A 25757-nucleotide genomic window follows, 5' to 3' on the forward strand; every position below is an offset into this window, starting at 1 on the left:
ATCTCCAGGGAAAACCCTCTTGGTGGGGATATGCTTGTTTTAGGATCTCTTCTCCTGCGCTCTGGCAGGTGGCTTTTAGGGACCCAAGACCACATTAGTGATTTGGCGCAGGAAACACTCATGTTGCATTAGGGCATTGGCTGTCCAGCCGGTGGGGTTGTTTGAGGCCTTGACTTGGTAGCCCATGAATCTCAGAACTGCCCAGCTTTCGGTCTCACGTCATTTGCCACCTGACCACCACGATGGCCAGGACCGGGGTCTCCCCCAGCAGCATCAGGGCATTGGAAGTGTGAGCCACTGACTGCGGTCTGCAGGTGACCTTTCGCTCCTTGCCACGCCCAGCAGTGGTCAGCTGGTCACTAGTGACTCCTTCCCTGCCTCGCTTGTTTCTTCATGTGGAGAGGTCAGAGAATCAGGTTTAAGTACAAAGGAAAAAAAGGCTTATAATCGTGATGGGTCTTGCCTGTCCTTTTGTGAATATATGTGTTTGAGTTGTGGTCCTACCTTATGTACCGTTTTTATGGCTCGCTCTTTCATCTGCCTGTCTTTACACACTCTTCCAGCACCTGCACCTCAAACATACAGAACGGGTGACCACGTGATTTCTGAGCCACACGCAGCCAGCCCCGTGCTGCATGTCTCGGGCTCTTTCATGGTGGATCCAGGCCACCGCCCTGTCCCTTCAGGTTGAGCTTCTGCATTTGGTATTTCTTGTTGCTATTTCATTCTCCTTTAACTTTGAGTCTTTTTTATTTTGGAGGCTGGACGGTCTGGGGATCCGAACCCATGACCTTGGTGTTATCAGCATTGCACTCTTCCAGGTGAGATAACTGGCCAGCCCAATTTTGAATCTTCAAGATGGAATGTTGACACGTTTTTAGCAACATTTTTCTTGAAATTATTGGAGTTTCAGATAGTGCCTCCAGTGCATGTAAAGTATTGTACAAAACAGCTGGAGCAAGCTGCAGCCTGCAGAGCTCCTGAGAGCAGATCGTGTACATGGAATCTGGTTCCTTTTCCCTGAAACTCCATTACTACAATGAAAATTAATCTGCCAACACAATTTCCCCCAAAAGTCTCTTAATTCTCTCCAAGAAAAAGATACATGTTTCCTAAAGGGAAGACTCAGAGATATATATTTTTTTCCTTGATATTCTCTTCATCTTGGTTTGCAGTGAGGCGTTTAAGAATTTGCATTGTAAAATTGCTGTGGGTACTTGAATATATATCAGAGGCAAAAAGTGGAAGGTGTATTTCCTCATTTCTGCTGGGCAGTGGTGCTCAGCATCTCAGCTAGTGTTCAGCTCACAACTGACTTGACGAGTGCTCACTGGTTCATCAGCTTTGCATGCAGATGTTAAGGACAGTGCACCCAGAGCCATATGTAATTGTCAAGTGCCCAGTCTAAGCATGGAAGAAAAAGATCATTTAGTGGCTTTGGGACCTGAACAAACCCCAAGGGCATATTAAGGATGTTTTAAGTGAGTTTTAGACCCACCTGTTCCTTGTGCCTTATCCATGCCCCTCATCACTGAACCCTGCCTGTGATGAGGCCCCAGCATTGTGGCAGCACCCAGCCGTGCTGGCAGCTGAGGACACCCAGTGCGATGGGTAAGGAGAGGGCTTCACAGTCTCTCTCTACCTTACTCTGATCAAAGCACACCCTTTCCATCCAGAACGGGGCTCTAAGGTATGTGATATTAAAAAGGAGAAATGCTGTGGCCCTCCCCGCTGATGCAGGCAGTGTCCTGGGCCAGATGCATGGGAGCCCTGTGTGCTGAGCAGGGGGGCCTTGACCAGGCCATCCTGCGGTTAACACAACCTCCTTGGAAGTCCCTCTGTGTCTGCACCTGCTATTGAGTGAGCACAGCATTGTCTAGCAGTGCCCCTGCCCTGCAGATATCTTCTCTCCTCACTTCTGTGCAGGAATGCGCACATAGATCTTCCTGACGTCACCCTCTGGGAAACAGGGAGGCCCAGGTCTTTCAGTAGCCAGAAGATTTAGAAACTCCTCTATCTAACTGTTGAGGTGGCAGCTCCACTCGAGTCCTTCTAGTTGCCAGAGACTGTCAGCGAGAAGGAGGACAATGAGTGGGGAGAAGCCGTGGCTGCTCTGCTTTCCAGAGTAGCTTTTATAATGGTGGGAAGAAGGCTGGAGAACTTAAAGGACTTCTCATGTATAGCAGATTGTGTGTTCAGTCTGACATCTGTCTTGAAAAAGTGATAGATATGCATTTAGTTATTCTAACCCAGGGGTATATAACTATTTAAAGACAATATATAATCTGACGTATGTTTATCATGATCCTCTAAAGGGTTTATAACAAACCTTTTATGTAAAAAAACGAACTTGTGCATCCCCCCGGGAGATGACACTGCTTTGCCAGTTTATGTGCAGGAATGCACAGTGGTGGAAACCTCCTACCTTTCAGGGGGTCTAGGTTGGCCTGGCTGCCCACTCTGCAGCCCTCAAGTGTTCTGGGTCTACTTAGTAGTCCCATGCCAGGTGGGCACACCATGCCCTGGCCTAGGCTGTGGAGCAGGAAGCAGGGTCAGCGGACATTCCCAGGAAGGGCCGCGGTCAGTGCTTTAGTCTCTGCAGCCACATATGTCTCCACCCGTTCTTCCCCACCCTGTAAAAATGTGAAAACCACGCATAGTTATCAGGCCTCAGGCTGTATGTACAGCGAGCACAGCCAGACTTTGCCAAAATGCTCAGTTATTATGAGCTAGAAGAATAAACCATGGCTGAGCTTCTAGGCTGTGCTGCCATGTGTGAATGTGTATGTGCACATGTGTATGTGCGTGTGTGTGCATGAGAGTGTGCGTGTGCACGCCTGTCGTACCGTCGCTGGCTGACTGGCGGTCAGTATCTGTTGAGCCCGGCTTCCCGCCTGGGTTAACAGCCGCCTCTCTCTTCTGCACAGGGATGGAATCCCGCCGTACAGGACCCGCAAGCAGCACCGCAGGGAGATGCAGGAGAGCGTCCAGGTCAACGGACGGGTGCCCCTACCTCACATTCCCGTAAGTGCCCGCTCTGAGCCCCACCCCTCGCCGCCCAGCACCCGGTGCCTGTCTGCTCTTCCCGTGCAGAGTTGGGAAGGGAAAGGCACTTGCCCAGCTCCCCTCCAGTGTGAGTGGGTGGTCTGCACACGGTCACACACTGCAGGCTGGGGCAGAGTCCCAGGTGATACTTAGAGCTCAGCGGGTGCAGTCTCCTCAGAAGAGCCCCTGAGGGCCGCACGGCCGTGCCATCTGCATGGCAGCAGGACACATCCTCCACGTAGTGCCCGCCGTGCCCTCTTTCTCGTTGTGAAGTGAGATGCCTCCTCAAGGGACAGTGGCTCTAAGCTTCCATTGCTGGTGCCTGGCCCCACACTATGGTTCTGTCAGGAAGCTATGGCGTCTCTTTGTGCCCCTTGACACCACGTTATGTAAGCATGACTATGTTCAAGATGAAATTTGAATTATTGGCCTTTTTGTGGCCAAGCAGTAGGAGTCACCATGTGACCTTCTTGACTTCAAGCCTGCCTGAGCTTCTCCCCCTGGAAAAAGTGAGCCATTTCTCCTCATGGGCAGCGGGAGCTTCACTAAACTGCAGGCCAGATAGCTGAGCACGCTACAGGTGTAGCCAGGCACAGCCTGTCTGCATCTGCCAAGTGTCCTTTGATGGCAAGGGAGTAATTAGCTTTCCTTATTTGACACATTGACTTTAAACAGGAAAGATTTTTAGGGGAAGATATGAAGAGCTTAGGATAACGTCTTCAACCAAAGGGTACCTGTGGTGTCTGATGGTAGACATGCGGCTCACGGACGGCATCTGGGGGTGGATTCACGGCTCAGGGACAGCATCTGAAGGAGGACACATGGCTCATGGACAGCATCAGGGTGGGTGTGTGGCTCACGGATGGCGTCTGGGAGTGGACAGTGTAGATCACTGACAGTGTTTCAAGGAAGTGGGTATTTTTCAGGAGCTTTGCCAAACCCTTTATCAGGATTTCTTCAGGTCTTTTAGCTTTTCTACAGATACTTTAATATTCAACTCAAGAACGTGTCTTTTGTGGTTGAGAAGAAAGGATTTTGGTCTGAGGACTGTGGTCAAGCATTTTGTCAGCTCACAGCCATGTCTTGGGAAAGATATGGCTTAAACTAGGCACTGAGGGGGTGTCTGCTCATTAGAAGTGTGTGAACAGTGAGTGTCCATGTGTGTGTTGTATCTGCAACGGTGTGTCTGTGCATAGCTACCTGTGTGCACATCTATGTGTGTGCCTGTGTGTCTCTTTGTGCCTGTATGTGTGTGCTTGTGTGTGTGTGCATGTGTGTGCTGCAGGTGACCTGGTGAGCACCCCCTGCCACTCACTGTCTGGAGCCATCTGGGTCTGATCTGAGCAGGTGAGCTGTCCCTGTCCGTGCCTCATGTGTGATGTATGCGTCATGTCAGCTCCTACGAATACAGTGAGAACCAGAGCCAGGGCAGCACCAGGGAGAATGGAAGAGGAGCTGAACATTTCATCCCAGAACATGAGAAGTGCCCAAGCATGATGAAATGTGTCACAGGACATGGGAGCAGCCGCGGGGGCTTGTGAGGGCCATGTGGTCACAGCATATGCATCAAACAGAAGACAGGAAAGTCGGGATCCATGCATTGGCATTGATGGGGAGGCACGGGCCTTTCCATGGTCCCAGCAGCTGCTCACGAAATGCTTAATCACAGTGGGGAAGTAGCTTCCCCGGGGGGACCCTCCTGGATCTGAGGTCGATACAGGGGTCAGGAATGGGACAAGCAGAAGCTGCCTGTGTGAGCACATGGTGGACAGTTTCATGGCCCTCGGTGTTCCTTGCCTGTAATGCTGGACCTGCAGCTGGTCACGTGGCCACCACCCACGCTGAGGGCCCCTGCACATTGACTGGCCTCAGATCTTCATGTCCTGGGGTCATGCAATCAAGGAGAGCCCGAGGGACAGGACAGCAGAGGCCCTATGGCCTGGGTGGCCTGTTTGCTGGATGTGAGGCCCGGGTGGCCCATGTTGGCTCCTGTGTCCTGGGTCCTGGGGTTCTCGTGTGGAGGGAGTGCACACCAGCCATTCCAGAGTAATGGGACATCAGGCTGGCCACTTACTCTCAAAAGATTCAGAAAAGATGATCTTCATGGTAATCTTGCAACTTTTCTGTGAGTTTGAGATTGTTTGAAAATGAAAACTTTTTAATTCTATAGATAAGTTAGAGCATTAGACAAACCTAAAAAGTGAATTGGTGGCATTGAATATGGACCTGGAAGACTCTCAGGGTGAGTGCAAAGGAGGGGAGGCAGAGACTGGGGTCATCGTGACAATGTTCTGGAATCAAAGAAACTCAGTCTTCAGGTTCTGGAAGGCCACAGTTCACTCGTGGGAAGACACGGCCCATAGCCTGGTGTGTGTTGTGTTCCTCCGTGTGGCTCGCGGCCTTGTACACAGTGCTCTGCCGTGTGCGGTGACAGTGGCCCAAGGTCCAACTGCATCTGTCTTGAATTCCCACATCTGAGAAAGGAGACGCAGGTTCCATTTTCTTCAGTGCTGTGGAGTGCATGGCCCTTGTGGTGTGTGAGTGACGCGTCTCTTCTGTGAGGACCCCTAAGTTATGGGGTGTGGTATAGCTGCCACCAAGAAGCCAGGAGCCAGGCACACAACCTGGACTTGGATGAGGCTCCCCATGGCTGCTGCCCAGACGCCTGCGCACATCTCCATGATTGTTGGAGCAAAGTGGACTGGAGGATTGGTGGTGAGCAGGGGCAGGTGGAGGTCCCAGGTGACTGCAGAGACTCGGGTGCCAGGTGGGGCCCCTCGCTCTGCGTTCCTACTGCAGTTTGCTTAGGAAACGCCTCTCTGCAGAGGGTCTGCGGCACCTGGTTGTCCCCCCACGTGACTTGTAGGGGGCTAGGGACGAGGTCGAGGGCAATGTGGGGAGTGTGACCAAGACACAGGCTGTGCGTTTCCCAGCAGAGGTGACCCTGGAGTCGCTGTGTCTGGTCCTGAAACCCCATGGCTGGGGGTCCCTTCCCCTTTTCTTTTCTTTTTTGGTCTTTTTATTTCTCAGAAGTTTCACATTTTTATGTATCTGGGCTTTTTCTCTGTGATTTCTTTCTGTTCCTCCAAAGCTGGAAAAGTGGCCATTCTTCCATAGACCTGATGATTCTGGCAGTTTTTCTGTTCTCAGAATCTTCGTTGCCAGCTGTAGGCCCACCAGGAATCTCTTTTCTGGAATGGACTTGCTCAGCAGGTCTGAGCTGTTCCCACCCCGAGCTCCGAGCGTCCCCTCCGCAGCGTGGACAGCTTGGACATCCCTGATGGCGTCCGCACGGCCGGGTCTGATTCTGGACTCTTTGTCCTGCTCCCAGCCTCTTTGCTGCCCACTGGTCAGACCCTGAGTGTCCTGCATCTGGACCTCTGGTGGGCCATGACGCATCAGTACCTGGGTGGCGTCACTGCGTCCCGCCAGCTCTTGGTCCTGTGCGTATCACTCCCACGTTCGCACCTCGCTCAGCACTGCACTCAAAAAAGCTGTGTGGCCTCCAGCCTCTGCTCTCCAGCCGCTTTAGGGCCTCTCTGTCTGTCTGAACATCCTGCTGTCCGTGCCCCCAACCAGACCACATCAGCCCCCCACCCCTGCAGGGGCCAGCGCTGGCTCCTCCCTCAGGATTATCCAGAGGTACCCAACACCCCAACTCCCCTCCGTAAGTGGCCTCCATGACTCCAGGACAAACCCCCTGCCCAGTGCTGGGCACCGCCAGCATCTGCTCCAACTTTCCCCACCCCTGAAATGCAGCTGGTGTCTTGGCTTGCCCTTGGGCCCTTCTCTCTCCAAGCCCCTCAAGGCACAGCTCATCTCAGGGTTACTATGGTTGCCTCTGTGTGTGGCACCAAGCCCAGCCTATGTCTGAGCCCTAGCACATGGCCTGTTTTCTCTGAGCTGAGACCTTTCTCTGATTTCTCCTCTGACCTCACAGCATGTTCTCACTCTTGTTTTGTAGGTGAGAGATGGGGCATGCAGTCAGGACCTTGCAAGAGCCCACAAGGGGAGGGGGCACACAGTGGCATGTCCCCAGCTTTGCTCTTGTGCAGCCTCAGAGCTGATATGCAGCCTGTCTAAGGCCACCTCCCTGTGGTGAGGAGCTATCCTGCTGCTCCCATCCCTCCCCAGCTTAGACCTTGGTGGCCTGGAATCTAGGAACCATGATTCATTGTAAAGAATTTTATCAGGGCAGCTGGCAAAGTTAGAAAGTCTGCTGATTAGATCATAGTATTGTATTAGAGTCAGGTTTTTATTTTATTTTTATTTATTTTATTTATTTTTTTCTTTTTGTCTTTTTTCGTGACTGGCAACGGGATCGCAACCCTCGGTGTCGCACCCGCACCGCGCTCAACCAGTGAGCGGACCGGTCTCTATATGGGATCCGAACCCTCAGCGGGAGTGCCGCCGCGCTCCCAAGCGCCGCACTCTACCGAGTGCGCCACCGGGCCGGCCCAGGTTTTTAAAATCAATAATTGTGCTGTGGATTGGTATGAAAACAACATTGTTTTTGTTAAATACATTCTAACTGGTTCAGAAAAGTGTGTGCGTTTGCCTGTTCATGTGTGCATGTGTGTGTGCGTGTCAGTGGGAGGTGATAAAGCAGACGGGGTGGTGCAAGCGTGTGGGGAATCTAGTGAAGGTGGACAGGAGCTCCTTGTACTACTCTTGCCAGTTTTGAAGTTTGAAATTATTTCAAAATAAAGCCCCCGCAAAAAAAATTCTACAGTGCATCACTGTAAAATACATCTGAGATTCATGTTCTCTTAAAAAGGAAAGCCCTCTAGAGTCCTCTTTTCTCCAGATTTTCCCCTTACTCTGAACTTCACGTGTCTCCCACCCCCCAGTGCAGCCCCAAGTCCACACCTGCTTCATGCACACGTGTGTGCCGGGTACTGTCAGTGGCAGGACCAGCACCTGTGGGCCTGTGCCTGGAGGGGCTTGCAGTGGCCAGTGCTGAGCTGGCTGGTCTGTGGCCCCGTGGTCCTCAGTGGTCTGTGCCCACTGAGCCTCCAGCCTGCCCCACACTGCTTAGATCCCTTGGCCCCAGCCGCAGCCTTGTCAGTCATGTTTGGAGTGTTTCTCTGTGAACAGGTGTGTCTGGTGATGTCCTGGCCCTTGTCCAGCCTGGGACATGTCATATGCTCAGGTTTGGGGATGACTAAGCCTTTCGCCTATGCCAGGACCTGGCCATCGAGCCCTGACCACAGGGAAAGTGGGAAAAGTTAGCACTTGCTTTAAAGTAAACGGTTGACTTCACACTATTTCCTCTCCCCATAGGTGTTCTTAAATGGTCTTTGAACCAATCTGCCCTTGGCAGAGAGGGTGGAGGTTTGCAGTGTGGCGGCAGCACCCACCTAACGCTGTGTCTCCCCACAGCGCACTTACAGAGTGCCAAAGGAGGTCCGTGTGGAGCCGCAGAAGTTCGCTGAGGAGCTCATCCACCGCCTGGAGGCTGTTCAGCGCACGCGGGAGGCCGAGGAGAAGCTGGAGGAGCGGCTGAAGCGTGTGCGGATGGTGAGCGGGCCCATTTCGTGGTGCTTCCTTACAGCTCTGATGTCCTGATGGGTTTCGGGCAGCTGTGGGCCCTGAGGAGTGCCCCCTGCCCTGCGTGCCCACCGACTCCTCCTGACACCGGCCGGGCCCCTGTCAGACACCGTGCTGCCTCTGACGCTGTCTCTGACTCGTCTCTAACCCACCTGAGCCCTAGTGCCTATCCCAGCTGCCCCTTACCAACCTCAGAGACCAAGAGGCTCCCAGCCTGGTGGCCATCTCCAGGAAGGTCATCTCGCAGGCTTCCAGCCAGAGCTGCAGGCATTCAGGGGCCAACGCTGCTTCCTGCTACACCCCCTTCCTCATGGGTGGCAGGGGCTGCGGTGCACACAGCCAGCGAGGAGCAGGGTGAGTGTGCGGAGCAGGAAGGACCAGCGGTGTCCAAGATCCCTCTTCACTCACTGGGTCAGCACTGTGTGTCCCAGATGTTGGTCATGCACTTGGCAGGCTCCGTCATGACGGGGCTTCTCTGTTGCTCATAGAAAGGGCTTTATTTTCCTCTAGCAGGTATAATTTCCTCTGGAGATTAAGGGTTGCCATTGAGTGGGTATTCTCCAGTCTTTTCAGCATTTTATGAATATAGATACTTATAAAATATAAATATTTTGTTTATATAAGTTTCCTTGAAGCTCAAAATGTGACATTTCTGTAAGGAATTATCTCTCCACCCGGTCCCCGATGTCTTTATTTGACATGCAGAGCCTCAGCGCTCCTCAGGCCCCAGGAGACCCCTTGGGGGGCCTGCCCTCCACTTTGACGTGTGTGACCTGATGTCTGGAGACGCCACATCAGGGTGGAAGAGGGTAACGCAGTACCCTGTGTGGATGCGACAGCCTGGCTGCCCGTTGAGATGGCAGGCAGGCCTCACACAACCTGTCGGAAGTGGGGTTCCTGGCAGGGCCGTTGTGCTCACTGCAGACTGGGGAGTAGGATGAGCCACCAGACATGGAGCCCTCCAAGAAGTGGTTTGCATGGAAATGCTTTTAGTGCACATATGCATGTTTTTCATTCCTGATAAACTGTTTTACCACCGGATGAGCAGCACCCGCTCCTTTGTCCTTGCGGTGGAGCACAAGTCTGGGCATCGCTGCTGGGCCTGTGTGGGCTGACGCAGGGGCTTGAGCAGACCCCAGGGTGCAGGGCCGCTGTCCACCATGGCTGCTGTGCAAAGGTCACATCACCCACCATGGGGTCTGATGGAGGCGAGGGTGAGATGGTTGCAAAGACCTGAGGCCTGGAGCCACGCCCTGCCAGGCTGTGTGGTGGGCACCCAGCACGTGGGGGCACACGCGGGACAGCCCTTGTGCAGGCCTGTGGGGAGTACAGGAGGCTGGAGCAGGCTCTACAGCCTGGTTTACATGTTGTGACAGCGTCTCCATCTGAGCAGCAGAGCGTTTTACAGACACCGTCTTTCTTCACATGAGGGGAGCCCTGAGGACGCCACAGTAACAGCTCGACACAAGTGTGCTCGTGAAGAATTTAGGAAGGGAAGAGTTCACCACCGTCCCGCTGTGACGTTGAGCTGTTGTCATTGTTCTGCTGGCTTTTTCGTCCTGGCTCAGTTTGTGCAGGTTAACATTTTAGGCGAGACGTCTTAAAGGCAGGTGGAACTGTAGATACTTGTTGTGCCTTTCCTGTGTCTCAGTCCTACAGCTCTTGCTCCCTGGAGTCCTGGCTGTGACCAGGTGGGGTGGCTTTGTCCTCAGCAGGGGGGACACAGGTGCACGGTTGCTGTGCCTGGAGCCAGCCCACCTCCCGCCTTCAGCAGGGAGGGGCTGCCCTGGCTGCCAGGGTCTGAGCAGGAGGTAGTCTGCAGGGCGGAGCTCGCTACACCCCCTCCTCCAGGACAGGCACGTCTGCCAAGCAGCTGGCAGTGTGACCTTGGCCAGTCTGTCACAAAGAGTGATGCTGTAATTCATATACATCGTGCTGTAAGTAGTATTCCTTTTTAAAAAGGAATAACCTCAGCTTTTAAAAATAACTTAGTTTCGCTATAAAATTTGGAAAATAAAAGCAGAAAAACAAAAATGAAAACCGTTAGCTGAACAGTTAAGTTAGTCTACAACATTTCAAAACCCTGCAGCAGAATTCCTGCGTGGGCAGCGCTGTTGAGAAGAGCCGGACCTCGGCCCAGGCTGTCCCAGTGGGTTTGGAGGTTCCCCTCCTCACTGCTGCCTTGGGGTAGATGGTGTCACGCTTGTGGGGGGCTCTTGGCTAAGAACCCTCCTGCAAAGCAGAGGACGCAGAGGGAGCGGGCAGCGTCCACCAGAGGGAGCCTCCACTCCCTTTCCCCCATTTGGTGCCCTTTTCAGGCACAGCTGATGCCTCCCGTCAGCTCAGGGGTCACCTGTCCGAATTGCATTTAGATACTTTTGCATGTGTAAGAAATTGGTGGTGAACTTTTAGAGGTTTGCTTGTATTAAAACACTAAGGTAGGGCTGCTGGCTGGTTAGCTCAGCTGGTTAGAGTGTGGTGTTATAACACCAAGGTCCAGGGTTCAGATCCCTGTACTGGCCAGCTGCCAAGAAAAATAAATAAATGAAATAAAATACAGGGGTAGCTTAGTCTCCCTCTTCTTTTTTGTTAATAGCAAATGCAATCAGCACTGTCTGGTTTGTCAGTTTATAAGACAAAGAAGTAACTATGAGAGCTAACCTTTAGAATTAGTCATCGGGTTCTGTACTTGTTAACTCTTAGAGCTGAATGAGATTCCACCAGCTTAACATGAGAATTTACCAAGAAACACGCAAGATAAGCAAAAATCAGAAGCCCTCTGTACAAGGGCAGTGTTCTCCTTGAAAATACAACGGAAGCTACATTCATGGCAGTGAAAAGGAACAGGCAGAAATCAAGAAACAAGAGAAAACTGAATCCATGCAGAGCTTTCTCAGTGGCCAGGCTGACAGCGGTGCCACGTTCCCTGGCCCTACTGTTGCCCCTGCCCCGCCCCTGGCTGGAGCCAAGCCTGAGGGGATGGGGGCAGTGGGCAGACAGTTCATGTGGCGCTGGGAGCTGGTGCCTTGCCTGGCCTGGTCCTGCCTCATGCTGGGCGGGGCGGCCTCTGCCCAGGCGCTCCTGATCTCGGGAAGCACTGCTGGCAGCCCCAGCCAGTCCTGCTTCTTGTCTGTTTTCCCCATGTGAGGTTGTCACTGAATGTCTGGTGCTGAGAGATGACAGTGCCTCCATGTCCCCACACAGGAGGAAGAAGGTGATGACAGCGACCTGGCCGGCCCCCTGGGGGTGAGTCACAAGCTGCTTTCTGCACCGGTCTGGCACCACTTCACACCCCGCTACGTGGACGTGGGCGTGGGCTGTGGGGGCCTGCGGGATGCTCATGAGGAGAACCCCGAGAGCATCCTGGACGAGCACGTGCAGCGGGTCCTGAGGACGCCTGGCTGCCAGTCACCGGGGCCCGGCCATCACTCCCCCGACAGCGGGCACACGGCCAAGATGGCAGCAGTGCTGGGGGGCGCGGCCTCGGGACACGGTAAGCATGTGCCCAAGGCAGGGGCGAAGCTGGACGCAGTCGGCCTGCATCACCACAGGCACGTCCACCACCACGTCCACCACAGTGCGGCCCGGCCCAAGGAGCAGACGGAGGCTGAGGCAGTGCGCAGGGTCCAGGGCAGCTTCGCGTGGGGCCCGGAGCCACACAGCCACACGGCCAAGCCCCGCAGCTACTCGGAGAGTGTGGGTGCCACTGCCGGCACTGGGGACAGTCTGGCCTATGGGTGAGTGTCTGTGCCGGCCCCTCCATGTGGGTACCTTCCGGGGGGAGGGGGGCATCAGGGTGTGAGGCCATGTCCCTGTGGATGGCCAGAGCCTCCCTTGTAAGAGCCGCAGGAAATCCAGGGCCACTGCCAGCAGGGCAGGAGCCAGACAGAGTGGGGTGTGTCTGAGTGACAATGCGGCCCTAGCCCTTGGTTCCAGCTCTGTGCCCGAGTGTGGCTGGGCAGCATGAACAGTGGTTAGCTCAGCTCTCCAGGAACGTTCAAAGATGAAGCACCCTAGGCAGCAGCAGAACAGTTAGGAGGCGTCAACTCCGCAAAGGCTGTGGTCACAGAGGCCTTTCCCAGTGGACATGGGGGCACTGTGACAGCTGTGGACAGTCTGGGTGACTCTCAGGTCTTGCTCTTGCAGTGGGAAAGCCATCATGGCCTCCAAAAGAAATGCCAAGAAGGCCGATGCGGGAAAGAGTTCCAGCGCCGAGGTGCCGGGGCCCTCGGAGGATGCAGAAAAGAACCAGAAGATCATGCAGTGGATCATAGAGGGGGAGAAGGAGATCAGCAGGCACAGGAAGGCCGGCCATGGGTAGGAACCTGTGTCCTGGTGCCCTGCAGGGCCATGCTGGTGCGTGCTGAGCACCAAGCCTCACACACTGTCTTTCACAGTGTGCCACAGGCAGCAAGAGCAGGAGCCCCATCGCAGCACGAGCCGCTTCACCCTGCCCCATCTGGGGTGTGGTGGGGGCCTTGGAACATCTGTGGTGTTCAGAGCTGGAGCACCCAGGGACCAGCGTCCCCTACTTCTATCTGAGCTCTGCTCACTGTGGCCCTTCCTGGGGGAAGGCCATGTGGCTCTCACCCCTGCAGGCAACATGGCTGCTCTGGGGAAGCTGTTTCTGGGCTGGTGACAGCTCCCCCTGGGAATGACCTGAGTCATCCGGGAAGTCAGAGAGCACCTGACGTCCCTCCAGGCAGGGGCGTGGGAGAAGCTTCTGTGCTCACACCTGGTCATCTAGCCATTGTCAGGGAAAACTCTGGTCCAGTCGGGACCTGCACTCCTGCCCTGGGCTGGAGTGGAATGAGGGCCCCAACACCCTTGTGCCCCACACAGGAGAGGTGGGTTTCTGGATGTCTCCTTACGCCCCGTCTCATCACACGTCCCTCATGTGCCTGAGCTCATTCCTGGTGCCTGGCAGGAGGGCTGGGGGCCCACAGAGAAGGTACCTGCCCCTCCCTGCTCCATTGTGGCCAGAGATGGGTCAGCCTTGGGTGGGCTGCTGGTGTGTGGGCGGGAGGTCCTACCTCAGCCTCCCCTGATTTGCCGCCTGCACCCAGACCCCGGCCCAGGCGACCTCCTGCCATGTCACTTGGCAAGAATGGTGCGGGGGGGGGGGGGGGGGGGGGGGGGGGGGGGGGGGGGGGGGGGGGCTGAGTGTCACCCATGAGGCAGGGGCCACCTGAGGTGAGGCATCCCCATTGCCTGCATCCAAGGCCGCTCTTCCTGGGGTTCCTGTGCTGTCTCTGCCTTGGGGCACTAAGCCTCTGCCATAGCTGAGATGTTTTCTCTCAAATTCCATTCCGTGGTCGAGTGCTGGATTTCACAGACGTGGAACACATTCTCGGGCTTTAATAACTATGAGACTGTGATGTAACATTCAGTGGGAAAATTATATGTTTAGAATTATGCCAGTCACTGGGCCGGCCCGTGGCTCACTTGGGAGAGTGCGGTGCTGATAATACCAAGGCCATGGGTTTGGATCCCATATAGGGATGGCCGGTTAGCTGGATCCCATATAGGGATGGCCGGTGATGTAACATTCAGTGGGAAAATTATATGTTTAGAATTATGCCAGTCACTGGGCCGGCCCGTGGCTCACTTGGGAGAGTGCGGTGCTGATAATACCAAGGCCATGGGTTTGGATCCCATATAGGGATGGCCGGTTAGCTCACTTGAGAGAGCGTGGTGCTGACAACACCAAGTCAAGGGTTAAGATCCCCTTACCGGTCATCTTTTAAGAAAAAAAAAAAGAATTATGCCAGTCACATTAAGTATTTTCAAGGGGTGAGGGAATACACTAGTGTACGAAGAGTGGTTATTTCTAAATTATGACATTGTGGGTTATTTGTATTTTTTTCTGTATATGCTAGGTTTTCCACTATGAACACTTAGTTTAGTATCAAATGTTTTTAAACAGTAAAAATATCTTTTAAAAAAGTCTTTGTGTATTACACAATTTATATAAGCCGAGTTAAAATGATATGAAAAAGCAGCCTGCAACAAAGTGATGTTCCTGTCATGTGGTCTCAGGAGGCAGTTCGCGTGGGTTCAATGGTCCTGCCCTGCCTATTCACCCCTCCTCTCACTCCCAAGGTCTTCTGGGGCGAGGAAGCAGCAGACCCACGAGAGCTCCAGGCCCTTGTCCATTGAGCGTCCTGGGGCTGTGCACCCCTGGGTCAGTGCCCAGCTCCGGAACTCCATCCAGCCCTCTCACCTCTTCATTCAAGATCCCACAATGCCACCCAATCCAGCCCCCAACCCCCTCACCCAGCTGGAGGAGGCCCGCAGGCGTCTGGAGGAGGAGGAGAAGAGGGCCAGCAAGTTACCCTCAAAGCAGAGGTACGGCCTGCGGGCAGAGGTGGCTGTAGATGGCACTTCTCTGGAGCAAGGCTCCCCAAGGCCTGAGTCCTCCCACAGGGCCCTCGAGGGAGAGGGCCGTGGTGGCTGCCCACCTGCTGCAGGACAAGGGCTAGGGCGACAGGTGTCCTCCCTCTCCTGGGGCTGGTGGGCTCAGAGGCAGGTGTTTCAGGTGCTGGGAGAGTCCTGCATGGTGGACAGTGCCCAGTTCTCCTGGGCCACAGGAGTCCTCCCCTTTGTGTGTGGCAGCATTCTCTCTAGGCCGGTATGCAGCCTCTCGGACCCTTTCAGTTGGGCCTTCAGGGCAGCTGAACACTCAGTCCATTGGAATTGCCAGATGGATCAGGGTTTCTGTGAGGTTCCTGGGAAACTCTCTCACCCAGGTCACTGTCTCCCTCAGAAGTCACTGACTCCTCTTGTCCATTTTGGGTTGTTTGAGGTCTGCGGTATGGATCCTTCTCAGCCCTCTGGCACAGCCAGAATCCTGCCTGTGTCCCCCAGACCACTGGGTCTACACCCTCCAGTAGAGATCTGCCCAATGCCAGTTTTGGGGCCAGAAGGGTCACACCTCAAACTGAAAGAGTGACCCTCACAGCAACCGTCTCCAGCCCATGGCAGCCAGAGCCCACTCTACAGGAAGGAAGCCTCTGCCTGGTGCTCAGAGGCCCGTGACCTGGCGGGGCAGATGGAGTGGCCGAGAGGGCATTGTGTGGGGCCTGGGTGTGTGGCAGGATGGCACAGGGAGGAGGCAGCCCCCGGGCCTATGTGGTGGGCTCCCTCTGTCCCAGACCCCTGCGAGGGGCTCCCTGGGACTATCCTTGCCAGCCAGGGCAGATGCCTTCTAAGGACAGGGCCTGCACCTGCCCTTCCCTATGGCGCTCGGCAGGCCCCACATGATGGCGGGTGCTGCCGTTTCTCTCTCCAGCAGTGACACCCACTGAGCCATTGGGACCTCTCTGGCCGCCTGTTTTGGACGTGACTCTCCTGCTGTGGTCTCATGGCATCTCCAGCATCTCCACTTGTGGGAAAAACCCAGAACTCCTGGGTTTATTTGCCCATTCAGGGGATGTGGACTTCTGTGAGCAGCTGCAGAGACAGAGCAGAGGCCCTGAGGTGGGGAGGGGTCCGGCCCTCCCCAAGCCCCAGCTCGCCCTGCCCAGGCCAGTCAGAGTGGAAATCACTGTCAGTGCTGCTTGAAGCATGCCCAGGTGTGGGTGTCCACACCGTCTACGGGACGTTGATGCCAGAGAATTGAGTGGGAAAAGCCATACCCAGGGAGGAAGATGAAGACAGATTGTTTCTGGAGAGGACATCCCTCCAGGGCAGGTTGAGGGCGATTCCAGCCCCAGGTCGACAGTTCCTAGTGTGTGTTCTAGGCGACCCAGGGGATAAGTGGCCAGATAATGGATGTGGGTGCTCGGGTTGCATAAAATAGCACCGTTTTCTGGCCATCTGTGACAGAGCCTCTGGCCCGCCGAGGCCTGGAAGGGGGTTTGGCATCTTGTGCGCCTCACACAAGTGGGAGCCTCAGGTGGGTCCCCAGCCCTGCTCGCTGTCTGTCTGCTACCTGCCGCTGTCGCAGCAATGCTGGTGAGGCTCTCCTCAGGGCTGGCAGCCCCCACTGACGTGGTCTGTTCTCTCAGTATGTGCAGGTGGTCATGCCATGGGGACGCACCTGCGTCAGGCCCAGTGTGGCACCCGCCACGTCAGACACGGAGCTGTCCCAGACAGACTGCATGTGGCCCGAGGCTCTCCTGAGCCACGTCCCATGGTACAGCGCTGTTCCCGGGACATGGCTCGGGCACTGTGCTTAGAAGCTGCGGTAACTGTGGAAGGTCCCATAGGATCGGAATCTGAGCTGCCTGAAAAACGGGACTGTCCAGTGATGAGAGTTCCTGTAGTCCGTGAGGAGGCCTTTGTCCACATGGGTGTCACGGCTGTGTCTGGGGGCAGAGACCTGCCTCTCGCCTGCCTCTGCCTCCTGGCTTCCCTGCCCGGCCTAGCGACTTGCTGCTCCATGTCGGGCTGTCTCGAGCCGTAATAACTTGTAGTCCGTGAGGAGGCCTTTGTCCACATGGGTGTCACGGCTGTGTCTGGGGGCAGAGACCTGCCTCTCGCCTGCCTCTGCCTCCTGGCTTCCCTGCCAGGCCTAGCGACTTGCTGCTCCATGTCTGGCTGTCTCGAGCAGGGTTGGGGGCTGGAGGTACCAGCAGTGTGTGTCTGTCCAGCCAGTGCATCTGGGGAGTCTGGGCTCTGTGCCCACCTGGAATGCCGACTGCTTGGAGTCCAGGAACGAGAGGCCCTGACACGTCCATGCCCCAGGGCCACATGGGCGGTGTGGACACTGCTGGCCACCCCCTTCCTGCACGTCCGCTGAGATGGGCCTGGGGAATGGTGTCACCAGAGCCTTGGTCTTGCTGCTCACCCCAGGCAGCGCTGCATCCTGCCCCTGCCCAGGCACTGTGCGCTCAGAGCCTCTGTCTGTCCCTGGAGAAGCGGGACCCCCAACCCCTGGTGGGCTCTGAGGGCACAACGCTGGGGGAAGGTTAAGGAAGCGGTGTCTGGGAGATCAGTTTGCAAAGTGGACAGTCATGTGGCTGAGGTGGCCCTGGGACAGAAGAGCCCACATGGCCTTCCTGCCCTGATTCTGGCGCTGGATGCTTCCAGGTGCGCCCAGCTGCCGGGGGTCTCAAGGGCCTGGGCCTGGGGCAGCTTCTGGAGCTGTCAGAAGGGCCAGGGTGATGCTGGAGCAGAGAGGGGACTGCCTGTCCAGGACACAGAACAGCCACCCCTGTTGGGGTGAGACTCCCCTCTCTGGCAGGAAGCCTCGCTGGCCTCATGCCCACCCTGAAGGTCAGCTGGTGGCTGCCTTGGTCCTCGGACAAGCTTTCCACTGTGGGGCAGGTTCCCCACGGATTTCAAGATCTGTGTGGAATTCTATCTGCCCAATCTCTGCCCTTCAGATGTGTTTGAAGTTTTAGGGCTTTTGGTCTTACTGGGACGCAAATGGCGTGGCTGCCCGGCCACCCTGGAGGGACTGCCGTGGGTCCAGTGGCCCATGCACTCTTGAGTCCCAGCCCTGAGAAACTGCGTGTCCACTTCCATGGGGTGGGGTAGGACCTGCTGCCCAGAAGCCATCCCCGGAGCCCGCTGTGGGGACCATGGGGACACGTAGTAGGCAGGGGAGGCAGGCGCATTTCCCATGAGTGCCGTTGGCATAGGATGGGCCCCAGATCAAGATGTTTCTGACTGCTGTTTCTGAAAGTAGTGCTGCTCACCTCTGTAGTCCTGCCTGGTCATCCAGTGGCAGCCTGAGGCCTTGTGGGGGCACCCCTGGGACGTGGGGCTGAGCCCAGCCATCACCTTTGTGTCTTTATCCCCAGGACGAAGTCGCAGAGGAGGGCGGGCGGTGGGAGTTGCCAGCCGTTTGACAGCATTGTCGTGGCCTACTACTTCTGTGGGGAGCCCATCCCCTACCGGACCCTGGTGCGGGGCCGCGTGGTCACCCTGGGCCAGTTCAAGGAGCTGCTGACCAAAAAGGGCAGCTACAGGTGAGCCTCAAGGGGGCTGGGGAGTGGCTGCCTGTGATGTGGGGGCTGTGGCAGCAGGTTCTGAATGAGGTGCCCCATCTGCACCTCAGCCTGCTTCTCACAGCCTTGGGCTGTGCAGGGGGTGGGGGCAGGGTAATGTCAGGGCTCCAGGCCGTCCGAGGGGTCTGAAGGGATGCAGCTCAGGACCTCATCTTAAAGGTGGGGGGACAGGCCCAGACACAGTGGCCACTCCATCACGCTCAGCTGACCTGGCCTTCGTCCAGCCGCCTCTTTACCTGACCGCGGAAGCCTCAGCCCATCCTGCCAGGGCTTCCAGCCCCAGTGGCCCTGAGCCAGCACCTTCAGGTGAACAGAAGGCATATGGGGTCCTCAGCTGGAGTGGACCCCAAGCAAGCCTGAGTGGGCAGCTTCCTCCATCCACTGAGAAAATGCCCCATGAGTGTGAGTGGGATGGCAGGTTCAGCCCTTGGGGGACAGACACCCCATGCCCACCCACCCGCCCTGCTCCTGCAGTGCCCTAGTGGGCAGCGCAGGGCTCCAGGGCCTCATGGTGGTTCACCACACGCATGGCCATCCCTCCCGTCCACCGTCTCCCCAGCTGACAGACAGGCGCCAGGCAGGACAAGGTCGAAGGCCCTGGGAGCAGCACACTCACAGTGGCCACGTCCATCCTGGGAGCTGGGGCACAGCTGTCCCTCTCACCACCCTCCTCGCCTGCCTCCTACAGATACTACTTCAAGAAAGTGAGTGACGAGTTTGACTGTGGCGTAGTGTTTGAGGAAGTGCGGGAGGACGAGGCCATCCTGCCCGTCTTTGAGGAGAAGATCATTGGCAAGGTAGAGAAGGTGGACTGACCGCATGCATGGCCGCTGCACCCGGCGGGGCCCTCAGCAGGCGGGGTGGCTACACTGAGGATGAGCGTCAGGCACGCGGATGACCTTGCACTCAGGAGCCCCATTCATGGGAGCAGCTCGGGGCTGTGCGTGTCACGTGCTCCTAGCGTGCGGCAGACACACAGGTACTGGGAGGTGCTGGGTGTGTCCCACCTTGGTTCATCTGTGTTGGGGTGGGTGGGGGTCCCCCTGAGTGGTCCTGCAGTTTCTGTCTTGCCATGGAGGATGGAGCCCCGTGCACTCCCCACAGCAATACTGTCCTGCCAAGAGAGGCAGCCCTCGGAGAGCTGCTTCGTGACCCCCGCAGTGGCCCCTGCTGCTGAGTGGCTGCCCCCTGCACTGGCCCTGGGTGCTGGCATGCTGGTGTCCACTTCTCCCTCTGGGGATCACCCACCTTTGCTGTCCTGGTTAGGTGCAGCCCTAGTTCTGGTGCAGGGCCCTGCGGAGGCCTCTCTAAATTGTACTTGTCACTGAGTGCCTTCAACACAGCTGTCTCTTGCCTGTCACTGTGTGAACCCGGCAACGGAGCCCCCAGCACCTGCCCCCCGCCCTCTGTCTCCAGCTGCGCCGGCTCAGCGGGTCCTGGGCCCTCCTTTCTAGGAGCCCGTGTAAATATGTACATTTCTCAGGCCAAGGCCAGCAGGGGGCTGCTCCCCCCGCTCGTTTTTCATGCGATTACTTGTACAATTATCTTTTCAAAGGTACTTGGATAATGATGAAATAAAACCATTTTTGAACCTATCCTGGCTGTGGAGTACACCTGCTGCTGCTGTCCTCGGCCAGCCCCGGCATGGGACAGCCCATTTCACTAGCCTCAGCCCCAGGGGTGAAGGAGGTCACACCAGCCTCCGTGGGGGATAGGGAGTCCTGGGGGCGCTGGCTGGCAGAACCATGGAGAGGGCAGGAGCTGGAGCTGTGCCCATTCCTGCCCCAGGGAGGCCCACCCCTGGCCTAAGCCAGGAGCCCACCCAGGAGGGCTGGGCCCAGAGGCCGAGACTGGGCCAAAGCCGAGGGCAGGGGTCTGCTAGGCAGGGCACAGGAACCACATGGTCAGGACCAAGATTTTTATTCCCAGTTCACAGCTCCTCCGGCTTCCTGGAGACAGTGCCCTGTACTGGTGTCACGGGGTGGCTACAGCTCCTCCCTGGGTCCCCTGGTGGAGTTTGCCAGCGGCTCCTAGAAAGGGTTATAAGCCTGGCTTAGAGCTTGGCCCCCCACCACCAGCCCTGCGTGGAGAGGACTGTCCAGAGGCCTGAACCAAGGGATGGGCACCCACCGGGGAGGGGGCTGCGGGCTCCTCCAGGGGCTCCTCTGCGGGCAGCTCTCCCCCATTGTCCAAGAACTTTGAGAAGGTCTCCAGGTCCCTGGCACTTTTGTACTCAATCACCTGAGGAGGGACAGGAGGGCCTGGAGAACATGCCATGCCCTGTCCTGTACCCACCATGCCTTCCCAACCCCAGGCCAAGGAAGATGGGGTCCCGGCTTCCCCAGCCCACCAGCCTGCCTCACCTTCCGACCTGGCCCTGCTGGGAAGTACTTGAGGGTAGGATAGCTATTTATGGGAAAGGCTTCCAGCTCATTAGCTGTGGCGTCCAGCTCCGCAATGACAACATCCTCATGGTCCCTGTACTTCTCCGCCAGTGCCTCCCAGGCTGGAGCCATCTCCTTGCAGTGGGCGCACCAGGGGGCATCTAGGATGGGGGGTGTTGGGTTTGGCCAGCTGGTCCTCGACAGCCGCCCACCCGCCTACTGCCCTCAGCACTCACAGAACTTAATAAACACGTTCTTGGTTTCATCGAAAGCCACCTGCTCAAAATTCTTGCCCACGAGCGTCTTGACTGGCTGCTCATCCCAGTCAGGGGGAACCTCTTGGCTCAGGAGATAGGGCTGGGGGGTGACAGGCCAGGTTCTCTGCAGGGTCAGGGACCCGAGAACAACCCCTGCTCCCTCCCCTTCCCTGGGCTGGGGATCACCTTGACTTCATTGCTGAGGACCGCGTGGCAGAAGGCGGCAACAGAAGCTGCGGTGATGAGGCCCCTGTCCTCAGGCGCATACTTCTTGGTGGTCTCAACGTTGATCAGGCGCAGGGTGGGGGCCTCCTGAGCCTTGAGGCCAAAGTACTGCAGCACGTGGTCATTGCTGGCTGCCACGTCTACCACCACAAACAGCACCTGCAGGCAGGAAGTGCTCGCCGGGCCCCCCACTGCCCGGCCGCCCCTCCCTCCTGGACCCCCTAGTACCTGCCCCCGGAATGGGGGAGCCGCTTCCCTGAAGCCCTCCAGGAGTTCCCTGTGTGGAGCCAGTGTCTGGTTGATGAACAGCAGCAGGTGGTTGAGAATCTTCGCTGCAAAGATCTTAGGCCATGTCTGCGGGAGAGGGCGCTTGTGACACCCATGGGGACCCCATGCAGTGGGGCCCAACCACACCCGCTGGGGCTTACCTGTTTGTTGAACTCTGTGACCAGGTGCATGCTGTGCGTGACGAGGAAGCGAGACACATCGCCCAGGTCCAGGCCCAGCTCCTCGTCCACGGGGAAGTCGGCACGTCCCTCATCGAACTGAACAACCCCAGCTGGGTCAGTGGGAGCGCGGCCCCGACCCCCACCCCCACCTCGGCCCTGACCCACCTTCTTGAAGAGGACCACGGTGTCCTTGGTGATGCCAAACTTCTGAAAGAGCTGTGGCTGGTCAGTGAGACCAAAGGTCATGTCCAGGGCATCCTGGGCCAGCCTCAAGAAGGTGGCCACATCCTCATCCTGTAGGTCCTAAGGGCCCAAACCTGTGAGGCTGATGGGTCCATGGCATAGCTCCCACGCTGGTCCCCACGCCCCTGGCTTACCTGGAAGAAGCCAATGACCACGACATCCCGGGTCTCTAGCAGTGCATGGGCAGCCGCCTCGTCCTCCAGCCGCATGGCGCTGGACCCCACCCGCCGCCTCAGCCACTCGGTGATGCCCTCGGCCTCGTGGGGGCCTGCGAGAGTCCTCCTCAGCCTAGGCAGCCCCTGCCCACCCCATGCCACCCGCCACGCCTGGCCCCGCACCTGTGTACTCCTCTGGGTGTGCACGGTCCCCATCGCGGAAGAACTTGAGCGTGGGGTAGCTGGTGACTTTGAACTCCTCGGTCAGCTCTGGCTCCGCAGGCCCATCCACCTTGGCCAGCATGGCCCTGGCGGACTCGGCCGCGAGCAGGGCAGCCGCCTGGCTGTACTCGGGGGCCAGCGCCTGGCAGTGCCCACACCATGGGGCGTCTGGGAGATGGCACCATGAGTGCCAGGGCTCTGTGGCCCCAGCGTGGCCTGACTGGAGACCTCGGTGCCTGAGGTCAGGGCCCAAGGCAGTGAGTTATGGTCATCTCCCTCCTTCAGGGGCCCACCTTGAGCCCAGCCACAGCTGAGCTCAAGAGCCAGGGACCAGGGGCTCCCCAGAGTCCCCAGGCTGAGGGGCACAGCGACTGGCGGAGTTCAGGAAAGTCTGAGAGAAATCCTCCTGTTGCTGTCTAAGGCCTGCGTTCCTGCTAATGCCCGCTAAGGATGGCTCTTACGTTTGTAGAGGAACCCACAGAAGCATATGTGATAAGGACCTATGTGGCCGCAGCCTGCACATGCTGGGCCTTCACAGGAGGAAACACCACAGCAGCTTGCAGAAGGGACTAACAGGGCCGAGCAGGAGGCCTGGGTGTCCTCATGTCCTGTGGGTCCCCCTGCACTACCACCATCCCCCTGCTCAGACTGGACCCTAGGCCCAGCCCAGTCCTGGGGCTCCCTCCCACGGTTACCCTCCAAGGGAGCCAGGGGGTGCAGTGGGGGGGTTCAGTGAGGGGTGGGTGCCTACACCCCTATGTCCATGGGCAGAGGATTCAGACCCTGGGTGGTCCCTGCCGGCCCCCAGCCCCGCTGCCCCAGCACTCACAGAACTCCACCAGCAGGGCGGGGTGTTCCCGCAGGGCCAGGCCCAGGGTGCGGCTGTTCAGCACCAAGATCCCATCCTCCTGGGGGACTTCCTCCTCAGGGGACTCCTCCAGGAGCTCCTCTGAAGGACTCTCAGGCTCCTGTCTCTGTCCCTGTGGACCCAAGGCCCAGAGCAGCAGCAGCAGCACAGGCAAGAGCTGGCAGTCCATGGCAGTGCCGGGGCCCCACAGGGCCAGAGCAGATAAGGGGACCTGGGGCCAAGCAGTGGCTGCCACGTGGCACCTGAGCCTGGTCACAGGAAGATAAGGCCCAGGAGCCCCCCCCCCACGGGGGAGGGGGAGGCAGAAAGAGGCGACACTGAGGGCACTGAGACAGGGTGACGTTTAATGGGACTGTTCAGGGCACAGTGCCAGGCAGGGAGCCAGGGGTCCAGGACAGAGCAGAGGGTGGCAGGAGGTCGGGTCACTCGCTGAGGGGGCTGGGGAATGCTTGGGGGTCCCTGTGCAGCAACTGCCAGAGGTGGGGGGGAGGAGTCAGTCCTTCCAGTCCTGGCAGATATGGAGGCCCCACTGCCAGGACAGGTGGTCCATCCTGTCATCATCGGTGAAGAGAGACTTGACAACGTAGGTGCCCCGCACCAGTGCGCCCCTTGGTACCTCCTCCACCGGGGTCACAAACTCATACTCCTGGGCACTTGGGCCATAGCTGCCCACCATGTAGACGGCCTTGTCCACTGGGGGAGGAGGAGGGTGTCAGGGACCACCCTCTGCCCCACCGCCCCCCAAGGCTGCCCCTCCACGCGGCCCTCACCCCTCAGGCCCCGTCGGTAGGTGTGATGCAGACACTTGAGGCCACTGACAATCTCCTTGTGGACCTGGGAGACAGAGGGTGTTAAGGGGCTCCTCTGGGGGGGCTGGGCCTGTCGCTGGCTAGTGCCCCTGCCCCCAGCTGCCTCACCTTGAAGGTGATCTTCACTTTGTAATCAACTCCTTCCTTCAGGACAAACACCTGGTTTTCCAATGCAGCCAGATCCCCTGTCAGGGAAATGGCAGCTGAGGTCTAAACTCCTGGGATGGGCTGAGACCCTGCCCTAGGAGCCCCCAGATGAAGAGTGGTCTCATGGGTCCTATGGTGATGAGCCCAAGGACTTGGGATTGGGCAGGGGGTTACTAAGAGGTCCACGAAGATAAGCCCTGGTCTCTACCCAAAGATGGGTTTGTGGTTTGCAGAGGGGCATTACCTGTGAGGTCCATGGTGATGGGCCCCGGAGCCTGCTCAGACATCAGCGTCAGTCTCATCACCCGCACGTTGGGCAGGCTTGAGTCTGAGGAGAAACTGAGGGTCTACAGGATGCTCCACCCGGCCCCACCCCCTCCACGCCACCCGATGCAGCCCTCCAGGCCCAGGGCCTGTTTCCATACCCACGACAGGCAGCAGGGGTCCGAGCAGCACGCGCTTGTACTTGGCCAGGCTCTCGTCATGCGGGTCCAGCTGCTGGATCTCCAGGACGCTCTTCTTCCCCGGTGCCCGGTACTCGGGCACAGCCTCGTCCAGCACCTCATCCCGCAGTGGCTGCCCACCCTCTTTGTCGGCCAGGAGGACTGGGGGTTGGGGAGGGTGTGTGACCCCGGCATTCAAGTGCCAAACAGGAGCCCCTGTCTGGCCAACTGTACCTCCCACTGCCGGAAGGAACTGAAGAGGAGCCGCTGGGGCTCGGGCAGAGGCTGAGCGGGGGGCGCGGTGGGAGCGCAGAAACGCTCAGCAGCACCACACCCAGAGGCTCCAGAGAGGGGCCACCTGCTGTGCCTGGAGCCCAGCCCAGGGCCTCAGGGCTCCTCCCTGACTCTGAGGCCAGGTGGGGGGAACAAAGACCCCAAATGGGGGAGAACCCCAAGGGACTGAGAGGGCTTCCAGTGTAGAGGGGTGACCCTCGGGTGCTGCCTAGAGCAGAGGCTCTGCCCTCTACAGCCCTCGGGCTCCTCCCCACAGTGCTCCTGGCAGAGGAGGTGGCTCTCTCTGAACCCCTGAGCTCCAGGTCACCTCCCAGGGTGCCCCCAGACCAGGGGTCTCTCCGAGTTCCTGCCCACGGTGCTCCAGTCTTCTCGCCCTGAAGAAACCCCGGCCCCACCCAGGGCAGAGGGAGTCCAGGCGGCAGGTTCCCAAGCGCAGAGGGTCCCCACCTCCCCGGCCTCACAGCTAGATCCAGGCACTCCCGGCTCCCCTCCCGGAGAGGGTCGAGCCCGACCGGGCCCCCGCCCCCACCGACCCCCCCGCGTAGGAGGCCGCCCCAGTCTCTGCCGGCTTACCTCGGGCGCACAGCGCCAGGCGGAGCAGTTCCAGCAGCTGCGCCCCCAGCTCGCACGCGTCCAGGCCCAGCATGGTGGCGCGCGGCCCGCCTGGCTCGGCGCTCAGCCCCGGCGCGACTGCGGTGAGCTCATCCCGG

General features: G+C 57.8%; 3 protein-coding genes across 4 annotated transcripts in view; 1 reads left to right on the forward strand and 2 right to left on the reverse strand.

Moving 5' to 3' along the window:
- The window catches only part of AXIN1 (axin 1), a 64239-nt gene extending 44093 nt beyond the window's left edge, over positions 1-20146 (forward strand). Inside the window, exons 3-11 of one of the 2 annotated variants that reach the window (XM_008589371.1) lie at positions 2928-3024; positions 8428-8565; positions 11800-12332; positions 12742-12912; positions 14698-14943; position 15144; positions 16605-16699; positions 18345-18512; positions 19240-20146. In XM_008589371.1, the coding sequence (XP_008587593.1) occupies positions 2928-3024; positions 8428-8565; positions 11800-12332; positions 12742-12912; positions 14698-14943; position 15144; positions 16605-16699; positions 18345-18512; positions 19240-19366 (1576 nt within the window). In that variant the 3' untranslated portion in view covers positions 19367-20146. The remainder of the gene's footprint in view (positions 1-2927; positions 3025-8427; positions 8566-11799; positions 12333-12741; positions 12913-14697; positions 14944-15143; positions 15145-16604; positions 16700-18344; positions 18513-19239) is intronic. The other variant, XM_008589370.1, reaches the window with a different exon arrangement.
- A 309-nt stretch (positions 20147-20455) lies between these two features.
- On the reverse strand, positions 20456-23523 carry PDIA2 (protein disulfide isomerase family A, member 2). The gene is made up of 11 exons (XM_008589372.1): positions 23316-23523; positions 22448-22654; positions 22244-22377; positions 22032-22169; positions 21846-21962; positions 21646-21771; positions 21379-21576; positions 21172-21292; positions 20915-21096; positions 20682-20792; positions 20456-20581 (listed from the first exon to the last, which is right to left on the reverse strand). The coding sequence occupies exons 1-11, from the start codon at positions 23521-23523 to the stop codon at positions 20537-20539; spliced, it is 1587 nt and encodes a 528-aa protein (XP_008587594.1). The 3' UTR covers positions 20456-20536.
- A 154-nt stretch (positions 23524-23677) lies between these two features.
- ARHGDIG (Rho GDP dissociation inhibitor (GDI) gamma) lies at positions 23678-25737 on the reverse strand. The gene is made up of 6 exons (XM_008589373.1): positions 25621-25737; positions 24736-24915; positions 24555-24638; positions 24272-24348; positions 24125-24188; positions 23678-24047 (listed from the first exon to the last, which is right to left on the reverse strand). The coding sequence occupies exons 1-6, from the start codon at positions 25691-25693 to the stop codon at positions 23848-23850; spliced, it is 678 nt and encodes a 225-aa protein (XP_008587595.1). The 5' UTR covers positions 25694-25737; the 3' UTR covers positions 23678-23847.
- Positions 25738-25757: the final 20 nt, after the last annotated feature.

Source organism: Galeopterus variegatus, unplaced genomic scaffold (assembly GCF_000696425.1).
Source record: "Galeopterus variegatus unplaced genomic scaffold, G_variegatus-3.0.2 Scaffold5407, whole genome shotgun sequence".
Lineage (NCBI taxonomy): Eukaryota > Metazoa > Chordata > Mammalia > Dermoptera > Cynocephalidae > Galeopterus > Galeopterus variegatus.

Bases quoted from the DNA above. Each gene is read 5' to 3' on its own strand.
- PDIA2 (XM_008589372.1), bottom strand. From the start codon at position 23,523: ATGGACTGCCAGCTCTTGCCTGTGCTGCTGCTGCTGCTCTGGGCCTTG. The intron at 22,655-23,315 runs GTGAGTGCTGGG...GCCATCTCCCAG, and splicing joins CGCCCTGCTGGTGGAGTTCT to ACGCCCCATGGTGTGGGCAC. The intron at 21,293-21,378 runs GTGATCCCCAGC...GTCACCCCCCAG, and splicing joins TCCTCAGCAATGAAGTCAAG to CCCTATCTCCTGAGCCAAGA.
- ARHGDIG (XM_008589373.1), bottom strand. From the start codon at position 25,693: ATGCTGGGCCTGGACGCGTGCGAGCTGGGGGCGCAGCTGCTGGAACTG. The intron at 24,916-25,620 runs GTAAGCCGGCAG...CCCAACCCCCAG, and splicing joins CCTGGCGCTGTGCGCCCGAG to TCCTCCTGGCCGACAAAGAG. The intron at 24,189-24,271 runs GTGAGGCAGCTG...TCTGTCTCCCAG, and splicing joins AAGTGAAGATCACCTTCAAG to GTCCACAAGGAGATTGTCAG.